The following is a 22,174-nucleotide window of genomic DNA, read 5'->3' on the forward strand; positions in this document are numbered from 1 at the left end:
AATTTGCAGTTTGAATTCAGTTTAAATGCAATTGGTCCAACTGCATTCAACCGTTTCGGAACCGCATGCCAACTACACACCGATTGCAATCGGGCTGCAAGGTCGACGTGCAGTTCAAATGCATTTGGACCAACTGCATTTAAACTGCGAATTTGCAGTCGGAGTGCAGTTGAAATGCAGTCTGTCTATCTAGAGCCTTAAGAACAGCTCTCTGCGCTCTTCCCATGTCTATTAAAATAATACAGTCGAATTGAGAATGGCCTCCTTTTTTTGAAATCGGTTAAAAATAAATGATTGTTGACTTTATACCAACAAAAAACATTCTTCAAACTTTAAAATACAGTGTAACTGTTTCATATCAACACTTGCATTAGATTAGGCGACTTCCCACTTCTGTAACATCATCGCATTATTTCACTAGCTTGCTTACTTGCATTACTAAATTAGTTTAAAAATAATTACAGCAATCTTGTGTAATACAATCTACTCGGAAACGCTGTAAAATCAGCTAAATGTATATTGCAGTCGATTATAATAATTGTTGTACGTGCTATAGGCGTATCGGATTGTGATACCGACTGTTTCCGCTGACAATAATAAAGTAAACTATCAACCCTACCCACCAGCGGGTAACGGCGGATATTTGAAGAAATGCAAGCCTATCTAAAAGGTACACAGCAAGCAAAATTGATCTCTATTCAAGGCGTAACCCCCGAATACTTGACAAATAATTTTACTCGTGGACGTATAAGTATAACGCTTTCTTTTATAACTCCCTGATCATAATTTAAGTAGCAGTAGAGTTTCTTGTGAAAGAGTTCGTTTAGGGCAGTACTGTCTGCCTTCGTGGTCGAGTGGCTTGCACACATTATAATAAAGCTTTTATTATAATAATCGACGATCGTACTTTTCTACTTTTCAACAATGGCGATGAGTATTTAGTATCTCGTCACTGCCTAGAAAGTAGGTAGTTGTCAAACGTTAACTGTTTTTAAGAAAGTTAGCCGTAACTTCTTAACCGTTGTAGGACCTACTTTTGTAAACAATATTTGTAAATTAAGGAATTTGTTTTTGGCTTTTGTCGAGATGACTTGAAAACAATCACCAGTGTTTGGCCATTACAAGCGAAAATAGTACTTTGATGATGTTCAAAGAAAAAACTATCTGATGCAGAACAATTCAACCTGATGGTCTTTCAGTCAGAGTAATTAGTTCTATAGTTGATTGTATTGCGCCTTACTTAGCCTGTGTCTTTAATAAATGTGTTGATGATGGTGTCTTTCCTGACCTCATGAAGCAAAGTAAAGTTATTCCACTTTTCAAATCTGGTAGTATTTCTGACCCCACCAATTTCAGACCTATATCAATACTACCAACTCTCAGTAAAATATTTGAAAAAATTATTCTAAATCAGATGTGTGCACATTTTTATAGTAATAATTTAATGTCTCCTAAACAATTTGGTTTCACTCGGGGTCGCTCTACAACCGACGCTGGTGTAGAGTTGATTAATCATATATTTGATGCATGGGAAGTCTCACATGATGCTATTGGTGTATTCTGTGACCTTTCCAAGGCTTTTGATTGTGTGCACCATGATACACTGGTCAGGAAACTTCGCCATTATGGTGTGGCGGGACGTGATCTCGACCTTCTTAAATCGTATTTGCGTGGTAGGGTACAGAGGGTCGATGTTAACGGTACGAGATCGTCAGGGTCTGTAATTAGCATGGGTGTCCCTCAAGGTTCAATTCTAGGCCCATTTTTGTTTTTAGTTTATATTAATGATTTACCTAGCCTTATGGAGGGTATAAAACATGAGATAGTATTGTTTGCTGATGATACTTCCTTATTATTTAAAGTTAAAAGGCACCAATGTTCCTATGACGATGTGAACAATGCTATATCTAAAGTAGTTGATTGGTTTGCTGTTAATAACCTACTTCTTAATGAGAAAAAAACAAATTGTGTGAAATTTACATTACCCAATGTTAGAGAGACGGTTACAAACATTGTAGTTAGAAACGAAAAATTGAATCTTGTGGATACAGTTGTATTTCTAGGTATAACGTTAGATGCTAAATTGCAATGGGGTCCCCATATAAGTAAGTTGTCAAAACGGCTCAGCTCTGCAGTGTACGCGATTAAAAAAATAAGGAAACTTTCAGACGTCGAAACCGCTAGATTGGTTTACTTCAGCTACTTTCACAGTCTAATGACATACGGCATTTTGCTTTGGGGTAATGCCGCCGATATCAATAGAATCTTTGTCCTGCAGAAACGTGCAGTTAGGGCAATTTACAATCTGGGCCCCAAAGTATCTTTGAGAGATAAGTTTAAGGAAATTAACATTCTTACACTAGCCTCACAATACATTTATGAAAATATAATTTATGTTAAAAGGAATAGTAATTTCTTTATGAAAAATAGTGACAGACATAACATTAATACGAGGAATAAAAATAAACTAGCTTTTCTTGATAGTCGTCTTCACAAAGTCAAACAATCATTTAAGGGGCAATGTATACGCTTCTATAACAAGATTCCGGTTGATATACAAAATTTGCCTTTCACGAGGTTTAAAACTATAGTGAAACAAAAACTTTATACTAAAGGTTATTATACAACTTCTGCGTACTTGGATGACAAAAATCCGTGGTAGTAACCCGTTTAGCTCATGGAGGTAGTCTCAATCTGATGTTTCAAATAAAAAAATATTGTAAATGTTATTTACAAAGAGCAACCCCTAGAGTTTCTTGCTCATTCTTCTCAGGGGAATCTGCCTTACGAATGAGCGGTAGAGTTTAACCATTGTGACGATTTCAAGTGTAATAATGCTTACCTATGAAATAAAGATTATTTTGATTTTGATTTTGATTTTTGAGCCACTGAAAGTGCCATGGATTGATAATTTTGCACGCTGTATAAACTTATGTCCTCTCGCACTAAACTTAGGTACGTCTTAAACTAACTAACTAAAATTGATAAGAGTGTATGCTACCGCAGCTCGAATTTAAATTTTTCCCGTACTAATAAGGTTCATTTTGCTTCGGGTCGAGTGGCAGGGACACTGGCTTTATTTCAGAATTTATTTTTTCACAAACGACATAAAAGCTATTTTAAAAATGTGTATCGTATAGTATACGTGTTCTATTTAGTTAAGTTGAATTAAAAAAGAAATTGGTATATGTAAAGTACTTATAGAATACAGCGGAAAAGTTGTTTTTTTTTCTATCGTGAACATTTGTAGGACACGTGTTTTCACACCTTCTTGTATCAGTGTATTTCCTCAATTTTACTATATATTTTTTACAAAGTAATTGATTCAACAATTTCACAGATATAAGGAAACAACCAAAGCCATTTGAGATTGTGTAGACTTTTTAAGTTAGTGCAAATTGACATTAATGTAGTAGCGGCGCTGTGACTGCGCTCTGGGCACAATCATTCAAACAAATTTTCACCTTTTTGACGGATTACACTAACTCCATATTGTAGTCATTGAGGATGTTTACCACGTGTTGATGGAATGTGTTCAGACCGAAAGACTCAGGAGGTAGCATACGGTAGTGTGTGGTTGTAACAAGTGCCCGTTCGTATAATACAGTAGTCTCAATCTACGTTAGATATATAAATAAATAGCATTACGGAGCGACGTTACCATCTTGCTATACGATACAGCTCCTTAAATTTAGATTAAATAAAACCGACCTCAAAGGTTCGTGGAATTACATCTATTTACCAAGTTTTATTGAAATCCATTTTCATCCCCTAGTTTGCCACCCTTAGAGCTACCCTCTTTCTAACAAAAAAAGAATAATCAAAATCGATTTACAAATTAGTTATCGTGTAACATTATATTGAAAAAATGAATCGAATTGAGAACCTTCTCCTTTTTTTAAGTCGATTAAAAAATCGGCAGTGGGTGATAGGTTTTTGATTTTTTTATTACTGAGTTATTTGTAAAACAAACCTCGCAGGACTATATTGCTATTGTTATTTGCTGTCATTTATAGTTTTAGTTTCGTACAAAAAAATATTTAGATCGCTCTAAACGGTGATAACTCTGTGCGGACACAAAAGAAAGCGCTAGCGTAAATATCTGTTCGTTTCAAAATGCAGGCGTAGAGGTGGGGGTTGTCGGAGAGGACGCTTGTACATATGAACTTCATATGTATTTGGTAGTAAGGTAGTTCATATTATGAACTACCTTACTACCAAATACAGATCTAAAAAATGTCATGTGGTATAAAAAAAGTTTATTTTAGCTAATTTTTTTATGTTTTGTGAAAAGTCATGGAACAAAAGTTGTTATTTATTTTGTTAGTAATATAGTCGTGAGTCGTTGTTAGTATTTCACAAATAACTCTTATACGCTGATGATGGATCCTCAGTCCCCACTAACTGACATATCTGACATTATTGACTCAACAGTAACTGAGTAAGACGTACGGGTCTCATAGGGTCGTATTCCAGAACTCTACTCAAAGCTCAAGTCAGAATTTGAGCAGACTTGAATATGATTCCAAGCACTGGAAATACGACCCTAATGGCAAGGCATTGAGTATGATTTTCAGTGCTCATTGCAATACTCAAGTCTAGAGTTGAGTGTTGAGTAGAGTTCTGGAATACGACACTCGGTTTCAAAAGCGAGTATACTCCACTTATCTATGTACATGTTTGTTATGTATAAATATAACTCATCAAAATAACATAATTAACACGAGCTGCAGATAAAGATGTGATGTGCTAAATGGAAAATACGTTGCTCTGAATGTATTTCTCTAATACGATACGAGTGGTGTTGTTAAAAAACCGTTATTTTTTCTGAGGTAAAAAAAAAACAATGAAAAGAAACCGTTTTTTTTTCTGGAGTACGTTTTCTTTCTAAAATTATGAAAATAAAAATACGACAATATGACAATTGTATTATTTTTACTACATTTCCTCTTTTGTTGTTAATATTATTCTTCATAGATAAATTGCTTAAAATAAATGGGCAACACATTTATTTTGTTTATCATAGTGTTGTCAATTTGTGGCGAATTCCCCAAATTGCGAGGAATTTCAACTCGATTGGGCATTTTGTGGGATTCACGTTATGTGGGGAAAATGCGGGGATTCTAACATTTTACCATTTTTTTTAAATCTATCGATTGCTGTTTTTATCAGTAATCATCAAAGTAGCGATACTTTGATGATTACTGATAAAAACACTCCTTATTTATTTATGAGCAATATTTTTTCCACATCGCACATATCCCTTATATAGCAACATTTACATACAATTATTAGCAAGCCGATTATATAAAATTATTCGGTAGGATTTGAATGAAGGAAACGAAGACACAGAAAATGTTGATGAGATTACAAGTGTGAGTAACACCTGTAACAGTAGTAACACCAGAATTGAAGATTACATTTTTGTAATAATTATCGTGGTAATTGGTTTTTATAAACATATTATATATATTCACACTCATATATAGATATATATTCTTAAAACAAAGGTTAGTGTCTTATTTCATTTCAGTTATTCAATTTTACTTTTTCTGAAAAAAAAAAAACAAATTTAGTAAAAAAACTTCATGTTTTTTTACTAAATTTGTTTTCATCAAATCATGGTTTTTTTTCAAGTTACAACACTAGATAGGACAGATAGTAATAGGAAAATGATCTGTATTTTTAAAGCGAAAAGGTTGTCGTGTTAATATTTTTTTGTTGACCAGAATTACTGGTAATGAAAATTTAAACTAAAACAATCTTTTCGTGGGCTAGTAAATTACACTTGAAATCGTCACATTGGTTAAATTCTGCTATCCGTTTATTTGCCTCGGACATATTCTGCGATTAGGTAGAAACAACTTCGAGAGGGAAGCCAAGAGGAGGATTCAGGAGGATACACTACGTCAAGTTTTCTCGTCACTCATACCGCAAGGTTTGAAAAAAAGGCTTTCAACTTGTTGTTGTTTTTTTTTTGGTGAAATTACAGGCACACGGAACTTGTCAACCCGTCTCACGGTGACGGGCGCAGGGACAGTGCCCCTCAGATCTTTGCGATTTAAAGCTCTGACTGGCACTGTAACTTTCATGGACAGGCATGTAACTTACCATCAGGCGCATGATTTGTTCGCCCCGCCACATGATATTATAAAAAAAAACAGTGCGCTCTGTTATGACATACGGAGCCGAGACGGGACACTTACGATTCGGTTAGTCCACCAGTTAAAAGTCGTTCAGCGAGCTGTGAAACGAACTATGATCGGAGTTTCTCTGATGGACAAGGTACGGAACGAGGTTATCCGACAGAGAACCAAGGCCGTCGATATAGCTGGTAGAATAAGCAAGCTGAAGTGGCAGTGGGCAGGCGATATCTGTCGAAGAATCGACAACCGATGGGGGAAGCGAGTTCTTGAGTGGAGGCCACGGCTCGGCAAACGTAATGTCGTACGCCTTCTGGCCAGATGGAGTGACGATGTGCGAAAGGCTCCTGACAGCAGATGGATGCGACGAGTTGAGGATCGGGAATAGGCTGTTGATGATGACTCATTCGTAAGGCAGAGCCCCTTAATAAAATTGTTTAACTTATAAATAAATGAACATAAAATAAACGTTCCACATCGACTTATGTAGCAGAGACGATCAGGAAATGCCCTTTTCCTGACCGCGGAGCTCGGCGTTGATGTGATTTTATTCTATAGCTTGTCTTATTGAAAAAGAAGCGACACACACATAATTCCAGCTTTTTTTGCTATGTAAACATTAGTATCATGTTTAGAAGAATATGTACGTCTAATTATATGTAGGTATATAATATTATGGTCATTTTTATATGATAATGTAGATTTAAAATAATGCATTAAAATTTTTGCCACTGGCACACTACGGGTCGTATTCTCGAACTCTACTCAATGCTCAAGTCAGGATTGCACTGGAAACACAAGCACTGGAAATACGACCCTAATGGCAGGGACTTGAGTATGATTTCGAGTGCTTTAAACCATACTCAAATCCTGACTTGAGCATTGAGTAGAGTTCTAGAATACGACCCTACGTCTCCCTCTCTGTTGAGTCCTCCTCTGCCTCGAAAGGTTGTCTGGAACAGATCGCTTTCAGCGGTAAGGCTGCCTTTGCCCACATTAATTCTAAGTTGTCTATGTACCGTTTTTTTTTAATTTTTGCAAATTGATAAAGATGTACAATATGTTTGCAAATTTTTCTTTTTGGGGTTCCTCTCCTATTGAAGGTTGGACAACATCATGGCAATCCTGACTTTGGAGGCTGCTCTAAAGAGCGAGGTGGTACTGCAGCCGAACTATTCCCTCAAATTAAGATTAGAAAAAAACTACATTATTTCAAATTCAATAATATAAAAGGATGGTCTTATATTTGTCAATCACTAGGTTTTTAAATTTTCCTCTATTTATATGGCTTTTTTGTTACGTAGTGTCGTTTATGGACCGGTTTCTATGCCCTTGACTTTTGTAGTCACTCGCTATATACTTGTAGAATAAAGTTAATTGTGCAGTACAACTATGTAATATTAAATATTATGAACATTGTCAGAAACAGCTCCATTTAGGACTCCGTATCTATAGGGCTATTATTGTTTAACCCGTAACCTCATTATCCAGTCCATTTCTGTTATCTAAACAAATAACCTTTGTTCCACGACTTTCAAAAACTAGGACTTTATCACTTCTTATGCAAATCTTCATTTTTATTCATCGATTGTGGCAAGTTAAAAAAATGTGTGATTTCCGAATTGCATTAGAATAATGCATGTATTTTAAAGTTACCAATCCCATGCTAAGAGGTTTTGGTTTATTCAAAATAACCCAATATCTATCTCTATTCAAATAACTGTAAATGTATTGTGAGAAATTCATATGGACGTTATCTTAATGTGCATTATGTTTGACGCACTTGTTAGATTAATTCACATCTCAATTATTTGCGGAAACGCGATTGTGTAAACGTTGACCGTTACAAAACAAGTAAACATTGGTTTTTTGTTATAAAAAAAATAAGTGAGCATTTGACCTTCATCTCACCTGATGGAACGTGACGATGAAGATCATCTAAATAATGCCTATTTACTCTCGCCTTGAATAGACCCAAGTTATAGCGTTATTCTCGGAATAACCCCAACATAGGGGTGCAACCTCAGCCTACGTCTAGTCCACCGATGATAGAAATGCATGAAATCATGCAATTCCATCGCAGACTCTCCGTGATATATCCTGTAGAATACCAAAAAGTAAGCAACTTAACGGTGGTGTTCAAGGCTCTGTATCTTCGTCTCTGCTAAATCCGAGTCACTTGTAAGCAGTGATCAGAATTGAGGGTGTTAAATAACCCAAAATTTGAATACCTAACGTGAATAATAATGTGGACACTCCCTTATATAAATCCCTTAACTTCTCGTGATTAAATTTGAATATGCGTATTATTTAACGAAATTTGCTAAAAATTATTGTCCTAAAGAATAATGTTACATTTGTATTTTTATAGTGCGTACATCTGCGCACCAAAAGAATTTACTAAAGCGCCTAGATAGAACTAACTGCTGTGTCTTACATACAGCATAAAAAGCAGTAACTGCTATCTCTTTCACACAGTACGAAAATTAGATAAGACAAACTTTAAAAAACTTAGTCGTTATCAAATATTGACGGGTTCTATTGTTTGAGAATTTGATTTCTTCTTTTGAGAGAACAATAATTTTAGTCAATTAAAAAAAAAAAAAAATTGAATATGACTATATTAGGTTTATTTGTCGTCGACGTCGAAATGGGTATATCCATACTAAGAACACGTTCAAACTTTAAGCAACTTAACACCCTCAATTCCGATCATAGCTTATAAGCCTCTTAGCACGCTTCTCCTGATACCAAGGTGGCCATGTTGTTATTTAACGGAACTATCCCATACATGGCAGCAGCACTCCATACATAGAGGTGGGCGTTTAAACGAAAAGCACTTAAAAAAGTCTGCTTTTTAAAATAAGCGCATAAACACGCTTTTCATTTTAAGCGTAAGCGTTGTTTTTAAACATAAGGTCTATGCGCTTAAACGTTTTTCTAAACGACTTTTTAAGCATCAAACTAAAAAAGCGTTTAGGTGAAAAGCGCATTTACAAGCACACTTTTTAAACGTACGTTGTAACGTTAAAAAATAATCAGTTTTTTCGTTTTCAACGGTTAACAACTACAAAAGTTAAACAAAACGAACGCTTTTAAACGCCAATGAACAAAATGTTAATATAATAATGTTATGTCATAATAAAAATATAACTCGTTTTTTACAAAAAAAACTTACTTATCTTAATACCTTTGTCTAATTACCTTTACAATGTTGCAAGCTTTTTTTAACATAAAAGACTATGCGCTTAAACGTTTTCTAAACGATTTTGTCAGCTTCAAATTAAAAATTTAGCACGCTTTTCTAAACAAAGCATAGCGTTTAAACGTTTAAAAAATAAGCAGTTTTTCCCATCTTTATCCATACATGACGACTAGACTTGTGCTTGGTACAGCTGAAGCAATTGCGTAGTACTGTGCCACACATTATCTATTTCTTCAAATACAAAACACAATGAAGGGGTGTAATCTATTTAATAAAAATCTAATATGCATATGTGACAAACGTTCGTTAATGATTTAATTTATTCTGTTATTCCCCTTTTCGAACTGTTTAGGGAAAACTTAACCAGTTTATGTTAATTATGTGCGTAGTTTGATTTTACCTGTGGATAGTACGAAGGCCATCAAGATACATTATTTGTTTCAAACATACGTAACATATAACGGTTCGTTATAAGGTCCTAATTTATTAACTGACACCCTATTAAGGTCGTGTTTAATATAAGACACGAAAGAGCTTTTGCTATCGAGACTACTGCAAAATCGTAAAGAAAACCTGTTTTGTACAGAATTATTTTTAAAATACAACCCCGCAAATTACTAACAACATAAACAACAACTTTTCCATGTTGTGTCGAGTATGTTACTACGTGAAAGCAGTTTTTTTGGGATTTCCCCGCAACTAAAGTTTTTGGTTTCTTGTGTTATTTTACATTATTATAAATATGAGAATTAATGTTAGGAGAAATACATGAGTTAGCGTTGAGTAGATATTAATATTTACTATGGAAGTCGTCGTGGCAAAAACCTGTTGGTTTTAATTGCTAAATATGGTCTTAAAATGATGACTGACAACAGGATCTTAAGTAACTTATCTTACAACAATTAAAACGACGATAGAATGAATTGCAGTGAGAAAACAAAGGTAAGAGCCCCGGTTCGTTGCGTCGTCGCAACGCACTGAGTGCCACACGAGCAATGCTGTGTCGCAACGTAACGCCGCGCCGCTTACTGTCGCACTAAAGGTGGGCGTTTAAACGAAAAGCATTTTAAAAAGTTTGCTTTTTAAAATAAGCACATGTCCAATTTTTTCAATTTAAACGTAAGTGTTAGTCAGTTCAATACTCAACAATTTATTTTTTTATTTTTTCGGCTTAATTATTTCGTCATTGTGAATAATAATTTTGTAAATAAATATAAAACTAATGTTTTACAAATAAAGTTACTTAACTTAAAACTTTTAGTGATCTACTCTTGCTTTTCGCAATCAACACAATGTTGCAAGCTTTTTTATCATAAAAGTCTATGCGCTTAAACGTTTTTCTAAACGGTTTTGTAACCTTCAAATTGAAAAGCGTTTGAGAGAAAAGCGATTTTATAAGCACGCTTTTTTTTAAAAGTATAACGTTTGAACGTTTAAAAAAAGAAGCAGTTTTTTCCATCTCTATATGCACCGCAGCATTCCTCCTCGCTTCGACTCCTGGCCCCTTGACCGTTGCGCATGCGTTCTGGCGCCGCGCGCCGTTTCAACGCACCTAGTTGCTTGTAGTTCTAATTTTTGTGGAGTACAACGCAGCGTCTCCACACAGGCGTTCGCAAAGCCGACGCAACGCATGGTGTGGCATCGCTCTAAAGCTCAATTCTATACTAGACAGAATCCAACTTTTGCACTTAAATATTGGGAATAATGTAACCTGTAATCTTTCATATGATATTTACATCAAATTGGACTTTGATCATTAGAAAAACCGGCAGGCAATTTTTTGCGCTGCCACCACTGCGCAACGCTAATAATTATTCGATTAATCTAACGACTACAGTTCGTTTGTTCTATGTATTTTAAGAGTTATTTTATATGGTACATAATAAAGGTACATACACACGCAGAGTTCTTACTAATAACCTGAAATCTCATTCCTGTTATTAACAATAACCTTTGTAATATAATTTTTTTAAATACGATATTTTTTTACTTTATTTGCAAAGTACCAGTTGTTTCATAGATTTGTTAACGTAAATATTTTAAAACATTTTTTGTAGGAATTAGTAATAAACGTAGTAGGTAAAAATTGTTTGTGCCATGTTAAGAAATATTACTTATACAGCAGGCCTTAAAACCCTCGTCACAAAATGAAGCTTTATGGTCAATAAATGTTAAGAATAGACCTTTTTTTAATCTACATTTACATCATAACTTAGTCTTATGTAACACCTTTACTTACATTTTTAACCGACTTCAAAACAAAAACGCGGAGGTTATCAGTTATCACTTCGACTGTTTTTTTAAGTATGTTACGCGATAACTCTAAACTAATTTGTTAACCGATTTTGATGATTCTTTTTTGTTGGAAAGAGGGTAGTTCAGTATTGGTCCCATTAGAATTTGAAGATAATATTCCACCTCTAAGGATGACAAAACTAGGAGATGATTCCGGTTTCGCGCATTTTCTGGTAACCGATTTCAGAACTTGGCAAATAGATGTATTTCATTCCACGAACTTTTGAAGTAGCAGTAGAGCTCCTTGTGAAAGAGTTCGTCTAGGTAAGTCACTGCCACTTTACCTATTTCTGCCTCCAAGAAGTAATGTCAGCGTTACTGTGTTCCGGTTTTGAAGGATAAGGGTGCTGGTGATATTACAGGCACATGAGATTTGTCAACATGTCTCAGAGCGCAGGGCAGTGCCCCTCAGATCTTTGCGGTTTAAAGCTCTGAGTGACATTGTGACTGACAAGTCCCAACTGCCTATAATTTCACCAGAAAATATACAAAGGATAAATATTTCATGCCTTTTTTCTTTCCAGGACCTCAGGAATGGAAGGCAGCATTACTGTGAACGGCATGGAGCGCAATCTGTCGAGTTTCCGCAAGCTCTCCTGCTACATCATGCAGGACAATCAGCTTCATGGAAATCTGACTGTTGAAGAAGCTATGGCTGTTGCTACTGCCTTGAAACTGCCTTCGGCCACTACAAGGGCTGATAAGGAAGAAGTTGTAAGTTGAGCTATTCTCCAATAATAAAGCTGCTTACTACATAGCTCTAGAAAGAGTTTGGTATAAATGTATGTAGTTTTGTTTACCACGAACAAAGAACGTTTGTCGATTGTACCAATTGTGCTACGTTTTCCTTCCATGATATTTTATCTTGTATCCCTTCAAAACATTGCTTAAACTAGGGTACAGTACTTTAAGCAAAAAATGACTTCAATATTTACTTTCATATTTTTCATTTCAAACCCGACGCAAAGTGGAGTCACCATATTACTTTTTTTATGACACCAAGTGACGGGACGCACAAGTCGTGCGCCTGGTGGTAAGCGACACGCTGGTCAATATCAGTTGCAGTGCCACTCAGAGCTTTAAATCCCAAAGATCTGAGGGGTACTGTCATCGCGCCCTCACCCTGAGTACAAGTTGACAAGTCCCATATGCCTGTAATCGTGTCTATAGACACCTCAAAAGTGTCTATGGATGAAGCACGTTTTTGCCAATTACTGAAAATCAGGTTTTTTAATTTATTTTTTATAACACCAAAGGTTTTTTTATAGTATTTTAATAAAGTAATTTAATTTTCATAGTGTAAACAAATGATTTTAAAAACTGCCTTGATCTTTAGACACGCTTGATGAGTGTAGTAAAAAATCATAGTAAAAAACAAAATTAAATTTTTATAAGTTGAATCTGTCAGTGCCCAATGAAAGCAGACTCCACCATTAACATATATCATTAAGAGTTAAAAGTAAATTTGTCTAATATTAGTATAGTGTTATAATAATAATGTATATTATTTATTAATCCTGTTGTGCGTATCGAGACACTTATGCAAGAAAGAGACATCAGTATAATGCAAAATCTTTTCTTCCAGATCCAAGAAATTCTCGAAACACTCGGTCTCTCTGAGCACCACAGGACAATGACATCCAACCTTTCTGGTGGTCAAAAGAAACGTCTCTCAATCGCCTTGGAACTTGTCAACAACCCTCCAATCATGTTCTTCGATGAACCCACTTCTGGTCTCGACAGTTCATCCTGTTTCCAATGTATATCTCTCCTTAAAAGACTGGCTAGAGGAGGACGAACGATCATCTGTACTATTCACCAGCCATCTGCGAGGCTGTTCGAGATGTTCGATCATTTGTACACACTTGCTGAAGGACAGTGCGTTTACCAGGGCAGCACTGGACGTTTGGGTATGTATTTTTTGTCGTTATTTAATTATATTGTCTTTGACCTTTAGTTCTACTTATTTGAGCGATAACATAAAACTATTATTACAAAGATCGAACACAAAGAAAATTCCTTTGGCCTAACAGAACTCGAACCTGGGACCACGCCAAACCAGGGCGATGCTCTCAGGTCAACGGAGTTTTTCTGTGTTCGATTTCATTTCACAAAATTATATGAGTATCTAGATGACTTGCGCTTCGCCGCACGCTTTTTATACAATAACGTTTATGTTTATGTGTCACTAAAACCCCACGGCACCTGTTTCTGTACCATGTGCTGGGTCTTGGGGGCCCCGAAGAATTCTTCCAAGACCCAGCGGTAGGTTAGGTAAATGGGTAGGTTTCCGGGCTCACCTCGCTAGGAAGGGAGGAGAGGCTATTCTACCTTCTCGCTGTCCTCCGGCGCCTGATGTTTTTTTAAGCGGGGAAATCCATCATGTATACCTTCCGTCTGGGGTTACAGACGGAAGGTTATGTGAGACTCCTGCTCACTAAAATCCCGCGGCACCCGTCTCAGCACCACGTGCTGGGTCCTGGGGGCGCCGAAGCATTCTTCCAAGACCCAGCGGTGCCTACCCGTTTCCGGGCTCACCTCGCTAAGAAGGAAGGAGAGGAGCTATTCCTTCCTTCATAGCCTACTGAGAGGCGCGCGCGGGTGCACGCGAGCCACACGCAGACGACGAACGAATCGTCGTGGCTCCCTATGGGGGAAGGTGGCGACCAAAGTCGCGCCTCCTTCTGCATGTCCTCCGGCGACGTATGCCGACAGAGGCCGTAGCCTCTCTGTCTCTCTCCGCCGCCTCGTTCTGCAAAAGGACGGTTTCAGAGAGTGAGGATCGCTTTCCAGGACCTCTCGCTGTCGACCTTGGCGCGAACCACGGTCGGCAGAGAGAGATCCCTTTCAACAACTGCGCCAAGTGATCGGCGCTCCTCCCGGGCCGGGCAGACCTCCAGCATGTGATGTTTGGGACTATTGAGCTAATCTTTGTTAAGGACATTCTCAATGTACTACTATACAATTTACGCCATTTTATTTTTATTACCTATATTTTTGTATTTTAATAGGTTATTATTACGCTCTAAAAATTGAAAAAAAAAAAATTGTACGGACAACAGCGCATCAGGCTACACATTTTTGTTCGAAAATCGCCTCTAGTGCAACGGAACAAGATACTTCAATGTGTAGCTTGATGTGGTGTTGACTGTACAAAGTTCATATTAACAAAAATAACCTTTAAGTACAAGATATAAGATAAGTTTCCTTACTACCACAATACCCTTTAAGCACTAAAAATCGCATAAAAATGAAGACAGCTTCCTGTCGCCACACGTGATCAGCTTAATAATACCTAGTTATTAATAATGACTTGATAAGACTCGTGGCTGGTAGTGTGACGCATCGTTGCAGCTCGGAGGTATTAATTGTAGATAATAGACGGTTTACTTGGATAGATGTTATAAACGTGAAGAATCAAATGAAATTATAAAGATAACTTTATCTCATTAAAAGTCCGATACAATGAAAAGGAAGCCATGATAATTTTAAAATAATAAATGTTATAGTCATATCAAAATTGTATATGGAAAATTATCAGTTTTCATTTAAAGTTGTATATAAATTCATTGAATTACAAATTAAAATTAAATTTATTGAATGTCAGCTGTTCAGTGTTCGCCATGATATTTAATTATTTTTTGTGAAACTCCTCCACTAGTTTGTTTTAAAATTTTGAATTATTTTTTCCTGGTTGAATTTAGTAGATTACGCCATCGAGGTGACATTGACCCGCCATTAAAGAACAGAATAAAAAAGAAATGCAATGACAGTTGAATAGCAGCAAAAAATGGCGGGTTTTTGTAGTTACAGTTTTTACATTAATTAATTTTTGGTGTAAGTTTTATGCGTTTTTAGTTTCTTAATAACTATTTTTTACCTTTTTAAGCTGATGATGATAAAAGAATAATTAAATAGTACCTCAATGGCTAGCTATTAAGGGGTGTCGTCAATTGTTTCACTTAAAACCGACCAGTTTAACTTAAGCTTTGCTGTAATGGATGAAAATTGCAAAATTACATATTTAATATTTAATTACCGATGAAATGTGATTCCGTTTGTTTTGTAATTAGATGTTTTGCTGTTTTTCCCTAACCACCGAACGGAACAACCCCCCATTGTTAGAGAATTGTCTTTATCATAATAAATACAGAATATTTTTGGAATATACGGAGACGGATACACAGGTCAGTTGTTGGCGCTGTACTGTTTCATCTTTCTAATTTGTGATTTCAGCGCAAACGATAGTTGATATTTAAAAGTGATATAAGTCCCATCTGCCTAATGAGTTGCCAGTTATGGATGGCCCTTATTTCGTCCCTATTTCTGGTTATATACTCGATGCTATTAATTAACACACAACTGGGATGATTTAAAATTAGTTGAATAGGGGCCCTGGTCTCCGCAAATCGACGTCTTGACAATATTTTGCGTGTGTTGGGTGCATTCGTGGCCCCTGTTTTTTATATCTAAGGTCACAGTCATATAATTTATTACGTTATGTGGTACAAGAAGACCTTCACCGCAATTTATCTTCCTTCACTAAGAACATCGTCTATTTTATGATAAAAAAACTGCAGCAAATTATATAAAGTAACAAACTTTAAATATTTTGTAAACATGTTCAATATTAATTTATTTTTGGAAATACTTCTTTTATACATAATAAAATAAGTATACTTTCATTGTGTCCGGTCAAACATTAAGCATACAAATACATTTGAAGGTATATTGTATATTTACTCACATGCTTCAACAGACTATGCTAGGTGTAGTGTTGTTTTTTTTATAATACCACGTGGTTATGCGTTATTGGGAGGGGTATTTCATTATGAACTTTTTCCATCATCATCATCAACCCATACGTTCCACTGCTGGGCACGCGTCTCTCCTCAGGCAAGGGCTTAGGCCATAGTCCGCCACGCTGACCCAATGCGTGTTGGGGTCACGTTTTCCGAGGGTTCTGAACCTTCGACGTGCAGATTTCAAATTAAATTTCGCACGTAAATTCCGAGAAACTCAGATAAGGGGTACGATCCCGGATTCGAACTTACGGCCTCTGCTGTGTAGGTGCTACCACGGCTTCTTTTTTACTAATCATAATTCATTATTTACTCATTTTTATGAACTTGGAAATTATTATTTTTTTCGGATCTAAGTAGCTTATTCTTTTTTAAACAAACTAACGTTTCAGGGCCTTTACAGGTCTCGTGATCACGGCTAATTGCTGTGAATGTGACCCTGGCTGTGTGATACGCGATTTAGGTAAAAAAAGAAAGTTTAATTTCTATGTGGAACAATCGCGAAAACCTTAGACAAAACTAATCAAGGTAAATTACAGTTTTGACTTAAAAACTTAAGCCGATTTCGAATTTAATGTTCTATATTGTCATATAAAGAATTTATTTTCATCAAAATTGCAATTTACTATAATATTGAATAAACAATTTTTTATTTTTTGAAAAATAAAAAGAATTAAAAGTTACGTTATGTAAATTAAAATTAATATTTACTTTAAAATGATTGGGTACACTATTAATGTTGGTGGTAAAATCAAATTCGAGAATATCATCATATTTATTCTTAAATAAGAGCACGCAAAATACATTAAGAAATTAAATGAACTAATCGATTTGAGTTCAGTCAATGTTTTTTATCTTCATTACTGTTGTTTAGGACAATATAATGATTCATAATACTTGAATTAAAATAAATATAAGGAACTAAACAAAGAGTCATGTTTATTTTTAACTAAAAACCATGAACAAATTTCGCTTGCTTTTTGCTTGCGGTAGGCAACTGACGAACAATTGAATTAATTACTTTTACATGCATAATTAGAATATAATAAATAACAAATAACGCACACACTCATAGCCACTTACTATATAAACCCAGAATCGCGGGTGCCATGGACATACACATTGACAACCACAAATTACACGCGGCCCGGGAATCGACTTGAGATCTATGCGTGGCAGACTAGCGTGTTAACCGTTCGGCCCCGGAGATAGTTAAAAATATAACTAAATATAATTGAGTACTGCACAATATTTGTTGTAGCATTTCACACTTACAGCTTGCACTCATCACCACACTGCCACTACATTTGCTAATGCAATATAAATTATTGCGAGGGACAAAAAAAGACCAGTATGCGGCAAGATCGTGTGTGTACATTAACCACGCCCAGGTTTCTAAATCAGAAATATGAAGTTTAGTAGTGATTTCCCAACAACTTAAGTACTATGAGAAGTTTATGCATGTGCCTTATAGAGATGTATTTTTTTTCAAGATATTTTACGAGAAAAGAAATATATCATGGACACCTCCCACTATTGTGAAAATATTAGCCGTCTTTTCATTTATTCATTTTACCATTTTTATACTCTGAAAATCGCTCAAAGAAAAGATAAAATAACATTAGAGACACTACTTATTCTTTTGGTATTCGTGACAATATCCCAAAAAATAATTTATTGTACGCTCTTTTAATTTCGTTAACTTTCTGTAATTTATACTAATTTACCGATTATAGTTTAGTCCCCACTTGACAGCGCGCAACAGCACAGTGTCCCTAATACTGCAAAAAGTTAACTTAGCCAATGTTTGATTTAACTGCTAGGTTTATTGACATGTCACCTTTATTATTCTAACCGTGTAGTTCTTTCACTTTGTGTGGCGATGACCTTTTCATTTATGCCAGACAAACATGCATGTGCTATTGAAAACTATATGTATTTAATATCTTACATACACGTAAGATAACAATCTTTGGAGACAGCGCTCTTGTCAACTGAATTACTATATTGGTAATTTTTTGCATTCTTATAATTTCTTTTGGATGTCATTTACCTTTTTTGCATACAAAGAGACTAGTACTGTAGGTACTCATTTTTATTGACAGTACTGACACGTATTTCCTGGTTTCAAAACTAAAGGAGTATCCTTATCAAGAACAGCACAGTGGGTTTTACACCTAAGGGTGTAGTCATAGGAACTGCACTGGAAAGCAGTTTGGATTATGTAGTTGATACGACTGCACACTGCATTATGCAGTTGTTTTGCAGCTTGAGAGACTACGCAATATAATAAGGCTTTTACGGCCGGTTATCTCAGGCGGGTTTATTTATTTAAACTTTATTGTGCAATATACTGAAGTACAAATGGCGGACTTAATACCATATGACATTCTCTACCAGTCAACCATTGGGCCAAACAGAAAAAAACACAATAGGTTGGTGCTATACTTAAACAAGAAGAACAATATACTAGAAACTAATCCATAATTTGTATGGTGTAAAATAAATAATATACACATACTTATTGTACGTGCATAATAAACTTACATATTTGTTATAATGGTAAATAATATAATATATGTACCCAAAGCAACTTTATACAGAGTCTTGATTTTGACAATTGTCAAACAGATGCTTGCGCAACATGTGCTTGAAAGATAATTTGATCTGAGCTTGTCTTACATGGAGCGGGAGCGCGTTCCAAAGACGGATTGCATGAAGGGTAATAGAATTAGACAAAAATCAGTGCGGTGAGAAAGAATAAAGAGTTTAAGGGCTACGGGACGATCGAAATTCGCGGGTTCTCCACAAAGTACCCTATATCACTAGTAGAAGTTACTATAACTTCAACGGCAATTGTTTGTTGATGGTATGGCTTTACTAATATTATATTTTGTTCACAGTGGAATGGCTAAGCAGTCTGAATCTACCGTGTCCCTCGTACCATAACCCTGCTTCCTTCATCATTGAGGTCTCATGCGGCGAGTACGGAGACAATACCGGCAAGCTCATTCGCGCCATCGACAATGGAAAACATGATATCAGGTACTTATAAATAACTATTACATTGCTCAGATCCCAGTCCCTATCTACCGACCCGAGACATAGGGTTTTTCGGAGAGACTGCGGTCTTGACCAGGGTACGACTGGCGTCCGGACCAAGCCCTGCACCAGTTATGCCCTGCGCCTTCAGTTCCCGTGGTTTATGGTCAACCGTGACCATGGGACCTGTAAACGTTGGTTTGTTTGAAACAACAAACATACGCGATTTAAATGCGGAAAAATAGTTTCATTTCCTATGTAATTATCAATCGCGAAAACCTAAGAACTCGATTCATGTCATATTTGTTTAGTTGTGTCATCTTTATCTAGTTGTGTCATCTTTATCTAGTTGTGTTACCTACTCAATGTAACGTCTGTTGATGAACTGTAAATAAAAAAATGTCCATATCGCCGGTGATAGTGCAATTACGTGTAACTAGCATTCGAATTATGAGTCTCAATTTCGGTAATTTAGTGGCCAAATTAAATCTGCGTAAATTAGCGTGACTTACGGGAAGCTATTGTTATCAGTCTGTAGACAACATAAATTAATGCTTATTGTGCAAAAATGAAATTCGTAGCCATTGAAATAACAAAGTAATAACGTTAAATCCCTTTCCTATGAAATTTGGTTTCGTGCTGATACGCGCTATTCACCAATACTATATTCGCAGATTTGCACTATCCCCGACGATATTCTAAATGAAAATTTTCCGTCTCGCTCTGTGCAAATTTTGTGGTATATGCTACCGGATTCAAAGAGCAAAACAAATGTTTTGTTTCTACACCTATATCTGTAATTATGTATGAATAGGTAGGTAATTAACAAACAAAATATTTGTATTATTGCTCAATTAGTCAATACAATATGACCGGAATTATTCATGTTAATAGCACAAAGAGTTGTCGTACAGAATACAAATTAATAAAAGTTATGATTATAACGTACTAAACATGCGCAGGCGTGTTTTAGGTGAGATGAAATATGGCTTCGTTAACAACGTGTAAAACTTGCTGTCTAGCGAAATTTAGGCCTAACGTGACACAGTACAAAACGTGAAAATATAAGAATACATAGTATAAAATGGGCGTTTCCAAAAAATGTATGTGTTATTATTACGGAATTTATTGGAAACATTGATGAAACTTAATAAGCGCCAGAAGAACTGGTCACAGGTGGTATGTTTAAGTGTTTATGCATTTTTTGCGCTCGGCTCGTGTCTTTGCTATGTTTCGGATCTATAATAGATCAATAGTATGTCCAAAATACAGAAATGCAATCAATATTTCACAGACCGAAACTCATGGCTACACGCATAGGAGCTTTCTTATTGTAAGTGAAATAGAGTTGAATTTTAATCTTAAATGTAAAACTGAACGTGTCGTTGACTGTGCATTTGAAGACTGTGATGATGGCTCTTTTTTAACTCAATTTTAAAAGAGGATGAGGTTCTGAATTTAACTGTATGTTTTTTTTGTATGCGGTTCGTATACGGTTACGCGATAACTCAGGCTTTTGTTAACCGATTTTGATGATTATTTTTTGTTGGAATTAGGATACCTCTGGTCCCATTTAAATTTGAAGAACATATTCCACCTTAACCTATTTCAATAAAACTTAACAAATAGATGTAATTTCACGAACTTTTGAGGTCGCTTTTTTTAGGACTCTGTACTGGTTCTTGTTTATTTTAGCGATATTCTATTTTAAATTTTTATTGAATTGATATTCAATTATTTTTTTGTGAAATTCCTTCCATCCGGCCGGATTCGAACCAACGTCTTCTAGCTTACCGTGCCAGATGCTATGCCAACTAAGCCACGGAACGAACCAGTGGACCTCACGAATTTTTCTATGTGCTTGTGTCGTATCTTTGTATTTGGTTTTTGCAACGACTTTTTAGTCATAGCGCCATCTATGAGAAATCTATGAAAGTTTTATCGCCCAGTTAGATATCTTTACAGTTACCAGCCCTGGCGAGAGATGTCGCTATTCACGGTTTTTTAAATTTTTATTGAATAAACTCACTCTCTTTCACTCACTTTGTATCATAAAAAATACAATGTTGATTTACCATGTCCCACAACATTTTCATACATTTTGATAAGAGTTCAGACCAAAAGAAGAAACTAATTGAATTTTAATGTAATCATCAATAAGCTCTCGTTCCATTCATTGCAGTCCCTTTCATCCACACGAATTAACAATAACAAATGTCAACCTCCTGTATTTACAGAAACGGCGTACCATTCCCAGAAAGCAAACTCCCCGATTTCAACAACAAGAAAGATATGGAGGTGTCCCTGAATTCCAACAAAGAATACAATAAAAACGATGTTGCCCAAGTTCCCGAGAAGTTCCGTCAAGACGCCGTGACCAACGGCAATGGGGCCAGCAATTTGCAGAATGGACTCCTACAGTATGCTGCCAACGAGATCTCTAAAGGAAAAGGTTAGTTTCTATAAACTTGGTATAACCGCCTCCGTGACCGAACGGTTACGGTATGGTCTCCGTCCGACATTCGTCCGAAACAATTACTTTCAAATAGACAAGACGCATGATACGAATGAAGCTTCATACTTGACATGCGTTTAAACTTACTCGAGTATTACTTATTTCACAGTGATTGTTTCGGATGGATGTCGGATAGAGAACGAGAGTCCAGGGCTTGGGCGGGGAGAATTAT

The 22,174-nt window shown here is 36.0% G+C and overlaps 1 protein-coding gene across 1 annotated transcript in view; it reads left to right on the forward strand.

The window, feature by feature from the left end:
* Window positions 1–22,174, forward strand: part of LOC113227220 (ATP-binding cassette sub-family G member 1) — a 72,891-nt gene that overhangs the window by 40,436 nt on the left and 10,281 nt on the right. The window contains exons 4-7 of the mRNA XM_026460117.1: window positions 12,168–12,357; window positions 13,229–13,553; window positions 19,349–19,490; window positions 21,725–21,939. Coding sequence (XP_026315902.1) covers window positions 12,168–12,357; window positions 13,229–13,553; window positions 19,349–19,490; window positions 21,725–21,939 — 872 coding nt within the window. The remainder of the gene's footprint in view (window positions 1–12,167; window positions 12,358–13,228; window positions 13,554–19,348; window positions 19,491–21,724; window positions 21,940–22,174) is intronic.

This window comes from Hyposmocoma kahamanoa, unplaced genomic scaffold (assembly GCF_003589595.1).
Source record: "Hyposmocoma kahamanoa isolate Upper Pololo Valley unplaced genomic scaffold, ASM358959v1 202, whole genome shotgun sequence".
Lineage (NCBI taxonomy): Eukaryota > Metazoa > Arthropoda > Insecta > Lepidoptera > Cosmopterigidae > Hyposmocoma > Hyposmocoma kahamanoa.